The 14,905-nt window shown below is 43.1% G+C and overlaps 1 protein-coding gene across 1 annotated transcript in view; it reads right to left on the reverse strand.

The window, feature by feature from the left end:
* Nucleotides 1–2,198: 2,198 nt before the first annotated feature.
* SNAP23 (synaptosome associated protein 23) overlaps nucleotides 2,199–14,905 on the reverse strand; it is a 30,757-nt gene continuing 18,050 nt past the window's right edge. The window contains exons 5-8 of the mRNA XM_066608297.1: nucleotides 13,179–13,296; nucleotides 8,726–8,872; nucleotides 5,669–5,813; nucleotides 2,199–3,580 (exon numbers count right to left, since the gene is read on the reverse strand). Coding sequence (XP_066464394.1) covers nucleotides 3,518–3,580; nucleotides 5,669–5,813; nucleotides 8,726–8,872; nucleotides 13,179–13,296 — 473 coding nt within the window. The 3' untranslated portion in view covers nucleotides 2,199–3,517. The remainder of the gene's footprint in view (nucleotides 3,581–5,668; nucleotides 5,814–8,725; nucleotides 8,873–13,178; nucleotides 13,297–14,905) is intronic.

Consider the following 14,905-nt stretch of genomic DNA (forward strand, 5'->3'; position numbering starts at 1 on the left):
CTATGTAAGGCCGAAAAAAAACCACATATGTCCATCCAGTTCAGCCTATTACCCCCCCAATGTTGATCCAGAGCAAGGTAAAAAGAAACAATGAGGTAAAAGCCAATTTTCACCATTCAAGGGAAGGAAAACTTCTTCCTGACTCCAATCTCGAAATTGTAATAATCCCTGGAACATGGACCCTTTTTAAGTTATTAATGATTAGAACATATAATATTGTATCACTCAAGAAAGGCATCTAGGCCCTTCTTGGATGCTTATCGAATTTGTCATCACCACATCCTCAGGCAGAGAGTTCTATAGTCTCACTGCTCTAACAGTAAAGAACCAACCCCCTTCTATGTTGCTGTAGAAACCTTCTTTCCTCTGGACGTAGATGATGCCTCCATGCTGTGCAGAGTTAACCGAGAGTTACAGGTCCCAAAAAGCATGATAGGCAAGATCTTACGTAAACCCTTGTGGTTTTACCCTTACAAGCTGCAATTGGTCTACATTAGAGATAAGCGAGCATACTCGATAAGGCAAACTACTCGAGCAAGTAGTACCTTATTCGAGTACCTGCCCGCTCGTCTCTAAATATTCGTCTGACGGCGCGGGTGACAGGTGAATTGCGGCGGTGAGCGGGGGGGGGGGGGGGTGGGGGGTGGGTGAGAGATCTACCCTCCATTCCTCCCTGCCGGCAGCCGAATCTTTAGACACGAGCGGGCAGGTACTCGAATAAGGCACTACTCGATCGAGTAGTTTGCCTTATCGAGTATGCTCGCTCATCTCTAGTCTAGATGTTACACCCGCAAGACAATCAAGCACGACTTAAATTTTGCAGAAATCTCTAGGCATTAATAGAAAATGATAACCTGCGGTCAAAGATCATTTTCAGTGATCAGTCGACCTTCCACATAAGTGGAAAGGTCAACAGGCTCAATATGAGGATATGGGGATGTGAGAATCCACATGCTGCCCTGGAGGTTGAATAGGAGTCTCCAAAAACGAATGTTTTGTGCTGTATCAGAGCAGACTGTGTACTGCCTGTTTATTTGGAGGGACAAATCATGTAAATACTAACCAACTAGTTGATTCCAGAACTAGCTGCTGTGGATGGGGCGCACATCGAGCATGCGATACCGACCAATATCACATTGGTGGATACAGTTACCTCAACTCAAAGAAATAATATTCCAATTAAGTTATACTCTATCAGCTGGAAATCAAGGACCGTTTTTATGCTCTCCCTGTATATTAATGAGCTCATACAGCGGATACTCGCCTCTCTCCGCTTACTACTCTTTCCCCACAGCCCACTTCCGTCTCCACTAATATTTACAGGCTAAAGTCAGACTGTGATGTCCTGTAAATCTGCCACTGCAACCAACGACAGCGCTCGGCAACAATCATCGAGTGTGGTCATTGGCTGCAGCAGCTCGTACAGAGACGGGTCAGGCTGACTGCAGCAGCTCGTACAGAGACAGGTCAGGCCGGCTGCAGCCTGCAAGGATGACCTTACCAGGGAGACTGGAGGCGGGCGGGGAGCACAGAGAGGAGAGCATATGCATGCTATGAGCCCTATCATCATATTTCCACACTGGTGAACCCCTTTTTAAAAAAAACTTGTCAGACAACACCATTAAAACAGTTGTACAGAATTACAAAGCATGGCTACTTTCTTCCAAAAATAGCACTACACCAGTTCACTGGGCATGTGTGATCTGCCAATCAGCCCCACTGACATGGAGCTGGGTTGCAATACCATATACAACCCATAGCCAGGTGCGGCGCAGAATTTACTAAGCCTCAATCACCGTTTGCTGTTAAAATACAGAATGAACTAGCACTGCATACTATTGCATCGTGCAAAATCCGGACGGAAACCAAATGCACCCCATTATTTATAGACAATGGGGTCTGTTCAGCCGGTGGGTTCAGTTCCCATAATAGAGCACAAAAACGGAACCCAAAGCGCTAGTGTGAAGGAGCCTTCAGTGGTGAAGTCACATTTGGTCTGGGACTACAGGATTCACATTGGAATTCAACAGGCTAGGATCTTAGCGAAGCTCCATTTACATAGGCCACTGCAATATATTGGTTCGAGAAACTCGGGACAGATATCACACATGCAATTTTCCCTACACTGTACAACGCATTGTATCACATTTTAAAACACGCTTGTCATATCAATCCGAAATATAAAAATTGCATCTGCATAGGGGTGCGATGATTATTTATTTTTAATTCACATAGAAAATACTGGGCGATATGACATGCTCTGATTTTTCTCTCTCGTAACATTGCCGTGAGCGAAAAATCACCCATTTAAATAGACCAATTGCAAATAATGGGTCCATTATAAAACAGCATGTGTAAATGCATCCTCATTAGATACAGGGTGCATTTGGCTATTTTTTTACATTTAGGCAGCATAGGGCGCCAACGCCTGCATATAATCGAGAAACACACTGATGGCACCTAATGCATCTTAAATGTACAAACAGACAGCGATTCACTCAATTACCAGTCTATACAAACATGTACTGTATATTATATATATTTTATGCCCATACAAGTGACTGGACACAAAGGAAGGACTTCTGTACTGGATAGCAAACCAGAGGCTGGAAATTGGAAGCTCCTCTCACTTAAGGGGCCAGATAAAAATCTTAAACTGTGATAACAAAATTCTTACTAAAAAAGAGTCCTTTCCTCATAAAACCAACCAGGAATAAATATTAAAATGTTGATATGTTTGTATATTTTAGACTGATGGCTGTAATTTGGCATATAGACTTTAGGGGGGGGGGGGAATCATTGATAACCATCACCCACCATGGAGCAATCCCACTCCCCAAATTTGAGAGAGACTCCCAACAGGACCCTTTCTCTAGGAACAGCAGGATTCTTACCCGACCTGAATGCTAGAGAGAAGAGTACCTGATGGGTAAGGAAGTGGGCAAAGTCTTTGGTTACTTTATGTAATCTAGGATTAGACTGAGGCACGTAGGGGAGGGGTGGAAGAACTGGAGCATGTTACTGGATCTATTGGTGCTCAATTAGCATTCAGGTACAGAAGACTAACATCATATGCAGTGTGTTTTATCTATTATATACTATCAGATACAACATCATTATTTCTCTTATCATGAAAGACTAAAAAGCAAAATATGTTCAATGTCTTTGGAGAAAAATTCTGAATATTGACCAAAACTCCAAGTATCCTGCATGGTAGGAACCACAACCAGTGAGAAGAGTAGGGTTGTGAGATGGACCTCCACAGAAGGTCTACTGCTGCTCTGAGGAGTTTTACCATACAACATAGGATGGAAGGATCCATAGGTTTCCAAGGCTGAGATGAGTTGATGTGGATAAGACGGGATCTTTGTGACTATATAATACACAAGGCACAACACAACAGCGCAACTTCATAAGCGGATTCATTCCCTAAAACCTCTTATATGATATTGTGCCGTCATAGTGAAAGGACTTAACAGCTTAAACAAGGACTGAAGAGAAGATCTTGTTGCTTTCTTCATTCGATAAGTTTCTTAGCTCTCAGGTTGGCTTCATCAATGCGGTCTTTATTAGTTATAGCCTAAAGAAGAAGAAGATTAAAGACAGATTTCCAAATTGATAATTCCTTTCCCTTGCTTACTTTCAAAATAATCTTTGTATAATGAACATTTCTTTAACTTCTTAGCAACCCAGGATGTACATTTACGTGCAGGCTTTGTATAAAGCGGAGGCCAATCCCCGCTCTATACACGGTGGGTGTCGGCTGTGTTTGACACCTACCCACAACAGCCATGATCAGAGGTCATGCTGATCACTGCTGTTACCCCTGAGCACAGATATGGGCATTTAAAGGGTTCCCAAATGGCCACTTCAAGAGGAGATCACAAAGTGCCATTTGATTGTTATGTCAGCCGTGGGTCTTCAAAGGCTACCATAATTGTTAAACTTGCAATCGTTAGAAGTCTTGATAGGTGAAGTCTCCCTAGGGGGGCTATTTAAAAAAAAAAAAGGGTCACATCACCTCCAGCCAGCCAGATCCTTTCCATCCTGTTAGAAAGTGTCCATGAGTTGCAATTCACTTCCTGCAGGTCAGTGTACCCAGTCACTAGTGACATACCGTTCACTGCCTAGCAGAGAATGCTGAATCCTCAGCAGCCTGCTTTAGCGCGATATCTCGCTGCTAGCATTTATATAGTATATGAAACACTAGCGGTGAGTCATCGCGCAGTAGCGCTAAAGCAGGCTGCCAAGTATTTGGCATTCCCTGCCAGGCAGTCACTAGTGACCGGGTACACACCTGCAGGAAGCAGAATGCCAGCAATGTACGCTTCACAGGAAGAGGAGCATCTGGCCAGCTGGAGGCAAGGTGACCCGGGGGAATGGAGAACCCAGGAGAAGATCGGGAAGGTGAAGATGCTGTAAGAAGACTCCCTGGGGAGGAATAGGTAAGTAAATTTTCTTTTTTAATGACAGAACCCCTTTAACCTGTATATGACTATGACACCTGATAACCTCGGTACAAAAATACAGTACCAGAACCAATATCCGTGAATACAGCACCAGAACCAAGCTCATAAATACAGTACAAGAACCTCCCAACCTTTATAATGCGGGCAGGCTTAGATATAGTGGCTCTACAAACTGATAGTGATTACAGTGCAGTCATCTCCAGTGATCACAGGTAATGTCTCTTTTTGGAGTTGTTCGTATGTGGGTTTCTTCTTTCTGGGCCCAGACTGCCATTGAGAGTACTTCCAGCCACGACTCACCTCTGCACGCTCTCCCATTCTAGCTGCTGCAACCCCTAACCAACTTTTCAGTGCTCAGCCATAATAATTTGCCTGCTGTGTTCCCACTTAGTAATAGGACCCCTTATGTGACCCCACTTAGTAAAGGCATCCACATTTAGTGAAAGGACCCCTCTTTGTGGCTCCAAGTAAAGAGACCTCTTTGGTGCCCCCATTTAGTTAAAGCACCACCTCTGTAGTACTAAATTATAAAATCCCCCGAGTGCCCCCACTTAGGACTACAGAGGGGGTGATATTACTAAGTATTAAATTTCTCCCCTCTGTACTCCCACTTAATAGTAGGATCCCTTGGGTGGACCAACTTAGTAAATCAGACCCCCTGGCTATCCCCATGCATGTTTAGAGCTGCCTGACCCAGGTTATAAAACTCCAGCTGCTGGAAAGGGTTAAATTTCTCAATACACTCACCTGCTGGCTGCAGTCAGAGTCCCTGTGCGATCTCCACATAGCACAGGATAGCTTCTTCACTCTTCCTCCTAGCACTCACTGAACGCTACGCACTGCAGCTTGGTCATAGGGAGGAGTAAAAAAAAGCTACTGTGCGCCATGCGGAGATCACTCAGGCACTCAGACTGCAGCCAATGAGAGTGTGTTAAAGGAATTTAACCCTTTCCAGAAGCGGACACTGGATAAGAAGAGGGTCCCTCCTGTTTAGGTGGAGTGCAGTGGCGCACCCTAAAAAGTCAGGATGGGCTAGACTCTCTGCTCCAAATCAGAGAGCAAAGACCTAATAGGACAGATGGAAAGGGGTTATCCATCTGTAACATGTATATCCTCACACATACTTGGGCCCATATACAAAGTAGTGAAATAGTATGCAGAGGATGATCCCTGCTAATAGTCACACAAGCTGAACTCACCTTTTCGTTAATCCTGTCAATCGTTTTATTCTGGCTGTCTATTTCATTGCCCATGTCTAAAGCCATGTTCTTCAAGTTTCCTAGCATGCTGCCAACCTGCTGCAGATTTTCATCCATCTCATCTTCCCTGGCATCATTGGTAATCCTACCAAAAAACACAAGATTAATCAACTCACATTTACATAGATCCTGTACAGGGGTTTATTTAGTGACCAATGCTATAATATGAAGCCATCAATAGGTGGGAAACATATCGAAGGCGTTACACCACTTACAGCATGCAGAAGCAGTGAATTACAACACATCGTTTATGCTATCGTTTGCACCTTTACATGCATTTCTGAAAAGTGGCAAGAAAAGTAGGAGAGGCGGCAGGTCTCCCACAGGGCAACTGATTTACCAACATTTGCACCAGAAATGGTATAAAATTACAGCCCAAAGCCATGCCATACTCAATAAGTGTGGTGCATTTGGGCCGTTCTTCTGAGTTGGTCTCTTCTTAACCCCTGAAGGACCAGGCTGTTTTGGTCCTATAAAGACCAAACACTTTTTAGGGATTTTATCCATGCGGTAATTTTACTGCCCTATCCCCCCCCCCCCACCCCCACCCCATCCCTGAGCTACCAAAATGATTTTTGCTGTGTATTTTTTCAGTGAGCTATAGGACTATTATTTTTATATCTTTTTTTCACTGACTTTTTCTAAACACCCCAATTTGTTTTTTTAGGTTTTTAAATTATAGTTTTTAAAAATGATTATATTTATGCTAAAAAACATATAGGAACGGGTTCCTCAATTTGCTTCAGACGTTTTGATGTATAATATGTATAATTTTGGATTACAGGGTGCATGTGGCGTCTATTTGGTATCGGGGGGTAGGGAATTTATTATTATTTTTATGTATATACATTCTTATTTTATTCTGTTAATTTTTTTTTAACTTATTTTTGTTATAGGGCATCCTGGGGGGACATACATAAGATGTCTGGAGGGTCATTCACATTGTCTTTTTTATTATTACAATTCACACTTTTCCAGTGTAGCAGCCATAGAAGCCCCAGTTACAGGGGAAACATTCCCCTGTAGTGACAATATTCACTAATAAAGAGGAGTTTGCTAGGACCCTGCAGCTCTGTCGTAACAGTGAACGCCTAGTGGTCACACGATCGCTGGGTCGCATAGTAGAAGTAACACTTCCATTTATTGAGTGCTATGTACCCGGGAAAGGAGAAGGCAGAAGTGGTTTAAAACTGTTCTCCTCCGGGTCCTCAGCTGTGACTAACAGCGGAGAACCTGACCTGCTCCTGCTTGATTGCAGTAGCAGAGGATTTAATCCCACGCTGTACATCTGCCATTGGCAGGGATTAACCCTTTCCAATCCATTTATTTTTTCTCACCCATTCTCCCCAGCTCCAAATAAATTGGAGCTGGGGAAAATGGGTGAGAAAAAATACATTTTCCCTGCACCCTCCTGAACTGACATAGTTCAGGAGGGTGCAGGTGCTCACTGCACCATGGAGGGACCTGCTTACCTGTCCGGCGTCTTCCGCATTCTCCTTCTGCCTCCCGGCTCGGCGATCATGTGACCGCTGTGGTCAGGTGGCACATGGCGGTCACATGATCGCCGGGCCGGGAGACAGAAGGAGAAAGCGCAAGACGCCGGTCAGGTGAGCAGGTCCCACAGTGCAGGCTCCCGGCTCGGAGTTCATGTGACCGCCGGGGGTCAGGTAACACCGGCGGTCACATGATCGCCGGCCGGCCGGAATCTCTATGCATTACATAGCGCTAATTGAGCGCTATGTAATGTGTAAAGGAGAAGGCAGAAAGGGTTAAAAACCGTTTCTGCCTTCTCCTAGGGGGGTCCTCGATGGGGACCGGTGTACAAGTGTATCTGCACCCGATGTGTCTGCTGATCGGGTACAGATGCACTCCTGCACTGCAGTGTCGGGCCTGCCCCGACATTGGAGCTGTGGAGGAAAATGATGATGTCGGGGCAGGCCCGACATTGGATTGGAAAGGGTTAAAGCCCAGGAACAAGCGCCATATATTAACTGCATCTGGTCCTTAAGGGGTTATTTTGGCACAATTCACTCTGGCAATCTTCAATACCTTTATAACGTATCCACAGAATAAACTACTAGACAACAATTAGATGTACAGTGGTCCACAAGTTTCCTGTGTGAATGGACCAGTATTGTGCATTTACTTCTATAGAACTGACAGATAGCCAAATACTCTGCAATCTCCAAGGTTGATGTATAAAACTGGTCATGCTTTCGTACTACTGCTCCATTCATACAGAAGACTCTGGAACTGCGGTTTTCATGTCATCAGTCAGACCCCCAGCAACATTTGTAACCTACCAGTTGATAAGAAGTGTACTTTGTGGGAAAACTTATGTTGTGGAATCTTTGAGTTGAATGGGGGAAGAAAAGCAACAGTCAACAATTGTAACAAATTTTGCTGTGGATTACTGGTGGATCCTGAAAGACCACAAAAGGACAGTCAGGCTGAACATATCATCTGGCGTGTTATAGAGTTGTAAATCCCTGCTCATTCTATGCAGTGACTGACCGGCATCACTGCTGCTCCGCTTCTTCTATACCATGCTGCCCATAAGTAGGAATAAAAAACATACAAAGCGACAAATTCCCATAAACAATTAAGGGCACAGCTAGTTTTTGTTTTTAACTCCTCCCCTTCCAAAATTCTTCACCTTTGTCTTTCGTTTTTTTTACTACTGTTAGAATAAATGCTATCAAATATACTGTGTTCCATATTCTGACACCCAAAACCTTTTTTATTCTCCCTATGATGGAGCTGTGGGGGCTCGTTTTATTGTAGGTTGAGCACTAATTTTTATTAGTACTATTTCGAGGTACATACGACTGTGCCAATTATGTTACGTTTTCTATGGTTTATATTTTCATTACAGGCGTTAACTTTATGAGTGAAGTCATTTAAGGGGAGAGAATTGTTATGGGTCAACTTCCATACGTACAATCTATCAAGCCTTTTCCATCAACAGTGACTGCAAAACATTATAGCGATGATTACCTCTTTATGTAGCCACCGCTTTGGCCAACCCCACCCTGCTGCTGTCCATTCACTTGTCCGGGCTGCTTGGCGATCACATCTTCTGAACCTTGATCTTTGCTCCCCCATGCCTTCTTGTACACATCTCCAGCTTCAAAATTCTTGGCCCTTTTAATTGAATTTAAAAGGTTATTACAATTTGCATTGTCTTTTGTTAAGAGGCCCATTTATATGAAACAATTCTCATTTCACAACTACCTGGATTAAAACGTGCAAAAATCAACTGCAGAGAATAGTTTATCCTTAGTGACAATTTATTGCTCAAACAATGCATAAGCATTTTTTTGTAATACGCAAGTCATTTTTTGTTATGCTTGCAAGATATAGTCATACCACATTAGAGAGTTATTAACATTGACCATATTTCTTCTTGGTGTTTTGTTTAGTGTCCTTAGAAAAAATTGCTGCAAAACTTAAGTCCTTTAAAAAAAATAAATAAACTTCCAAAGTTTATTTATTTATTTTTTTGAGAGACCAATCCAGTTCCGAAGTGGCTGTGAGGGCATATGTGTATTAGCAATCACACGCATAACAGATTTTAAAAACTACACACCTCAAAGGATCGAAAAAGGCATGTGATAAACTTGTTAACTCTAAGTGTGGGGCAGAAATTAAAGCAAAGTGGACATAACATTTTAATATTTTTTTTCCTCTAACAGCAGATTTTAAAGGGGTTGTCCAGTCGTAAACTATTAATGGCCTAGTAGTAGGCTAGCTCATCGATAGTATATCTATAGGAATCTGCTGCCAGAGTCCCCCGCCAGTCAGCTGTTCACTGGGCCTGTGCACCAGGCTTATTTCTGCAGGAAGCAGAAAACTCCATTCTTACTACAGTGGTCAGGCTTGGTATCGCAGGCAAAGATCCAACTGAAATGAATGGGAACATGGCATGCAATACCAAGCCTGGCCACTGCAGTGGGAATAGAGTAGTTCGCTTCCTGCAGAAAATCAGCCCATTGTATAAGCACACTGACTCAGCAAACAACTGATCGGCAGAGGTCTGCCAATTTATTATTGATTTCCTATCCTGGTGATAGGCCATCAGTAGTTTACAACTGGACAAACCCTTTAATAAAAAAAAAAAAAAAAACAGGAGCAATACTACCCAGTTTTTAGAAATATCCCATATGTGGCCCTAGTGCACTACTTGACTCAAATATTAGGCTTCATAAATTAAGAAACACCCCCAAAAGACTCTCATTCATGGCTGTGAAGAAAAAAAAAAACAAAAAAAAAACAAACAACAACTTGAAATAACTTGTAGTTTTAGCTAAAAAGTTGAAAAAAAAGGTTTTTTAACATTCAGGGCGCATTCAGACAACCGTATATCAGCCGGGTATTCATGCCGGCCGATATACGGCGTCTCTCTGCAGGGGGAGGAGGCTGGAAGAGCCGGGGGCAGGAACTGAGCTCCCGCCCCCTCTGCACTATTTGCAATGAAAGGAGGCAGGACAGGGGCGGGGCTAAGTTCCAGGAATTAGCTCTGCCCTATTCCGCCTCCCATTGCAAATAGTGCAGAGGGGCGGAGAGGAGGCGGGAGCTAAGAGCACTGCTCCCGGCTCTTCCAGCCTCCTCCCCCTGCAGAGAGGGATGCCGTATATCAGCCGGCGTGAATACGCGGCCGATATACGGTCGTCTGAATGCGCCCTAAAGGAGATATTGGGCATTTCTGTAATCATTTTCGGGAACCAAGTCACACTTGCAAAGTCCCTGAGGAGCCAGTACAGTGAATATCACCAAGAAGTGACCCAGTTGTGCATATTATACCCCTCAAGATATTCAGCAAGGGGAGTGGCCAATTGGTGCATTTTAAAAGCACAGGAGTGTATTTAAATCACATGCAGCCCCAATGCACGGTAATAGCAAACAGCAGACAAGTGCGCCACTGGGGAAGGAGGTGGTGGTGGCGTTTGTGGGGTGGAGAAGAGGGGGTTGTTCCCAGAGGTGTAGTGAAAGGGTGCGGTCTGATATTTCCAGCCTCCGCTTCCTGGCCATTGTCTCTTCCAGCAGTAACATATGGTAGGTGTCCAGGATAAATGGTGGCAGATGATGTTCTAGTTGGTCCATATGAGCCAAAAAGGTGTACAGCCAAGTCTCCGAAACAAATTGTTACCTAGATGATGGTTTCTTCACTCATTAAGCTACTTTTACTTAATATGTATAGTCACCTTTAAGTGAACTACTCTGATACAACAACTAGTTTACATGTATTGGTTGTATTGTATTGAAAATCATATCCAGAAAATGAAGCAAACATTGCATGTTCATATAAAAACATTTTTGGTGGCAGTGTCCCTTTAAGGATTCTTCTGAACTATCACACAAGTGTATACAATAGTTGCAATGTATGATCTGTTCTGTGCACACCCTAAAACAAACAAGTGTTTATGTGAGACCAATGAATTACACAGTGGACTCTTCACACTTATATTCAGGAATTACACATAAAGTCTAAACCCAGTGGCAAGAGCAGATTCCATGAGCATAAACTTTAATTAGAAGTTAATGGAGTTTTCGTAACCTCACTGATGGCACTGGTTTAGACCGGGAGCTCTAGTTAATAGATGCACCTTAAATACCGGCCATGTGAAAGAATAAACCCTACTCTGACTACAATTATGTAACAACCATATCCATCTTAAAACTGCAAGGACAAAGTTGTATACCAAGTTTGTCTATGGAAGGGTCAAAATTAGATGAGCAGGTATTTTAATTTTTTTTTTTGCACACCAGGAACAAAAAAAGCTGGATATGTATGAAAACTAATGCACAGGGAAAACAAATAGGATCTATCAGAGAACCCGGAGAGATCCCCTAATTCTAGTCAGCACCACTGCTAGTCTTCAAAAAGGTCTCCAAAGGCTGCAACATAGTTACACCACACAACTGTAAGCATGCAGTGTCAGAGGGCTGGAGGAGCGACATGCAGGACAACCGCCCAGAAAACATCCTGCTACAATGTTTGTTCACCAACCTGAGCTGGCGCTTCAGCGTCCTAAGAAATCTTCTTCGTGTTAGTAAGCAAAGGAGAGACGAAAACACAAGACACGAATAAACAATGCAGTCAAGTTGTGATTGGTTAGTAGCAAGGCAAACCAAGACAGAGAGAAGGAAAAATGTTAATTGTAGGAATGAACTTCCCATTTATGAAGTTGGGAAATTGTAGAACAAGTAATTCCCTAGTATTGGAATCACAACTGGTCCTTTTGAAAGAGAACGATCACACAAGCGACTTATGGAGCAGCCTGGAAACTGAAATTTACCACTGATGACACCCAGACTTCATGAGCAGTGTATAGGTTAATCACATTGATCTTGATTTTAAAGTGTACCCGAGTTTTCTAAGATACACCAGGTTCTCCTTATCCTCTCATTTGATGCTGTTTGCACCCAGTTTCATGTCTACGTTCTGGTTTTCAGGTGTTCTTCCCCATTTTTCTGTTGTTCTGCTGCTTTCAATTCACTTTCAGGGAGGGGTGTGTAGTAAGCCTAGCATTCTGCCAGTAGTTTACTGATCTGCACTTCCTTGCCCTTACTTCCCATGCTGCATTGCACTGTCTTTGGTACAATCAGCAAGGAGGTAGGATCCTCTGCTTTCCAAGGACGATCAGGCATTTAGAGACAGACATTCTAGCCAAGTAAGTTAGTAAATCGCCTAGTGTGAGTGTGTGTAGACACACTCTGTAACAGCAGGAGCGTCTAGAGAGTGGTAGAGCAACATTTTTAATGCAATTATATTACAGAAATGATGAGACTAAAACAAGCTAGTAAATAAGCAGAAGTTGCCTGAAAAGTTAGTTCCGCTTTAAGGGAAATAATGATAATAGTTATAATAGGGAATTAATGTTTTGCATTTAACATATTAAATAGCAATATCTGTAGATGAAGGATGACTTGGGCCGTATTCACATGCGGCAGATTTGTTGCAAAAATCTCTGTAACCGTTCTATTGACTTGAATGCAGTTGCCGAATTCCATGCCCATGCAGCATCCCCATGCAGATGAACTGCTGTGTGAGAATATTCTCTTTATGGAAATGTTAGATACCATTAAAGTACCGCAACTCCTTGATATGAAATGGTGTATTATTTACATTGCCAGGATGCACAAGGAGGGGTTTTACATAAATTGAACAATTTCCATATTGGTCTGGATCTTTTCCAATACCAGAAGTTAGAATGTACCTCTCCCTCTCATGATAGCCAAGCAGAAATTGGAGCTGAAAAACAAGAACTACAGGGTCCTACAGTCGAGTCTGAGACTACAGATTATCCCTTCAATAGGAGACAACCCCACAACTGAGCTTACAGTCTACTTTTCTCTTAATGGGGAAGGATGGAACGGATATTGTGGAGGGGGAAGAGAATATGAATGAGAGTCTACGGATGTGATCCACGGAAGGGCGGGTACCAACCTCCTTCCTGGACAGACACAAAGGCCACAGCACTTGTTCAGCTCCGTTAGGTTCCTCTCTGCCTCCCGCATGTCTTTGTTGATCTGGTCCAGTCCTTCTTCCACGCGTTTTAGTTGTTCTGCAAAAATAACAAATCATATAGAAGAGTTGACCGACTGCGCTACAGACAAGTGTAATGGCCACACGTGGTTTCCATTATATTTTCAATCTCTTCCAATACTTCCCTAAATGTGCATTAAATACAAAAAAGTCAACAAATTACAATTTAAAATTGTCTGGGCAGTGCAGCATCTTGGCTGCATGGCACATGCTTAAGTGTAGGTTTGCATGGGGCAGAAATGCTGCAGGGTTCCCACAGTAGAAATTTCACGGCAAATTCTGCAGCATTCCCGTATCCAAAACAGAATCAAAATCCGCAATGATTTTGACTTGAAAACTACTGTGCACCCGCAGCTTATTTCAGAAGATACAGTGCTCCCCGCTGAAGTTCTCGGGTGTCAGCGCTTCCTTCACCCGGTACCCAGCGACCTGTACCGAGCGCAGCGCCACTAGTCAGGAGGCTCAGGAAGTAACTAAGTGAAGCAGTCCGCTAATGACAACGTCCAGCCAGCTGCACGATCAGCTGAAGGATGGGGCTCCCAAGCAGTGGAACCCCGTCCAAGTAATCATGACCTATCCAGAAGATAGATCATCAGTTTAAAGGAGGCCAGACAATCCCTTTAAGCCATTTTTGCCTGGTATTTAAATCCCCAATAATGTTGCTCTGCGATTGGTTGGTTTTATCATGTCATTTTTAGGCTAGTGTATTTAAACCAGGTTAATTACGGTAGTATGGATGAATGCCGTGGTGAAGGAAACATGTTCAGTAAATAGACATCTCTAATTCTGTAACTTCCCGATGTCGTACAAACATGAAGTTTGGCACAAGCATTCTTTAGGTCCTAAATAGAAAAAAGTCAAGGGGTCACAACCTAATTATTTAATGCTAAGTGCAAAAGTAAGTGCACCCCTATGTAATGTACCTAATCTAAATCTCTAGCCTCCCGGTATGGTACAAACCTGAAATTTGGCACGACCATTCTTTAGGTGCTACATAGGAAAAGTAAAGGGGTCACAACTTGATTATTTAATGCTAAGTGCAAAAGAAAGTAAACCCTATGTTATGCAAATTTGCCTGTGTCATACAAACGTGACATTTGACACAATCATTCTTTAGGTGCTAAATATGTGTATATACTGAGAACAATTTAACTGACCTCTGTGTATATACTGAAAGGCTGTAAAGTACATAAGGCAGCTGCCATGGACTGCAGGGATGGAGCATGCCTTTAAGGCTAAGAAGGGGCTGCAATCTCCAGTCTGAGGTTAAATTTGAATAAAAAGGGGCATTACCCTTAAGGGTAAAAAATGAGGAGAGTGGGAGGGATCGCACATTTTGCCGAGGGAAATCGGTACATGCAGTCTGAGGAGAATCTAACGCTCCTCTATGTGTATACAGATTTTATTCCTCGGTTCCTCTGAAGTAACCAGAACTTCATAAAATTTTCTGTGCGAACACAACATAAACATCTGTACCAAATTAACTCGGGCGAAGCCAGGTATATCATCTAGTTTAGAATATATGTGGTGGCATGGAGCAGACAGCACACAACATGCTCAGATCTCTTACCCTCTTTTGATGCCCCCTTGGCTATCTGCGCATGGGAAAAAATGCTCCATGTTCCAAC

Source organism: Eleutherodactylus coqui, chromosome 6 (genome assembly GCF_035609145.1).
Source record: "Eleutherodactylus coqui strain aEleCoq1 chromosome 6, aEleCoq1.hap1, whole genome shotgun sequence".
In the NCBI taxonomy this organism is placed as follows: domain Eukaryota; kingdom Metazoa; phylum Chordata; class Amphibia; order Anura; family Eleutherodactylidae; genus Eleutherodactylus; species Eleutherodactylus coqui.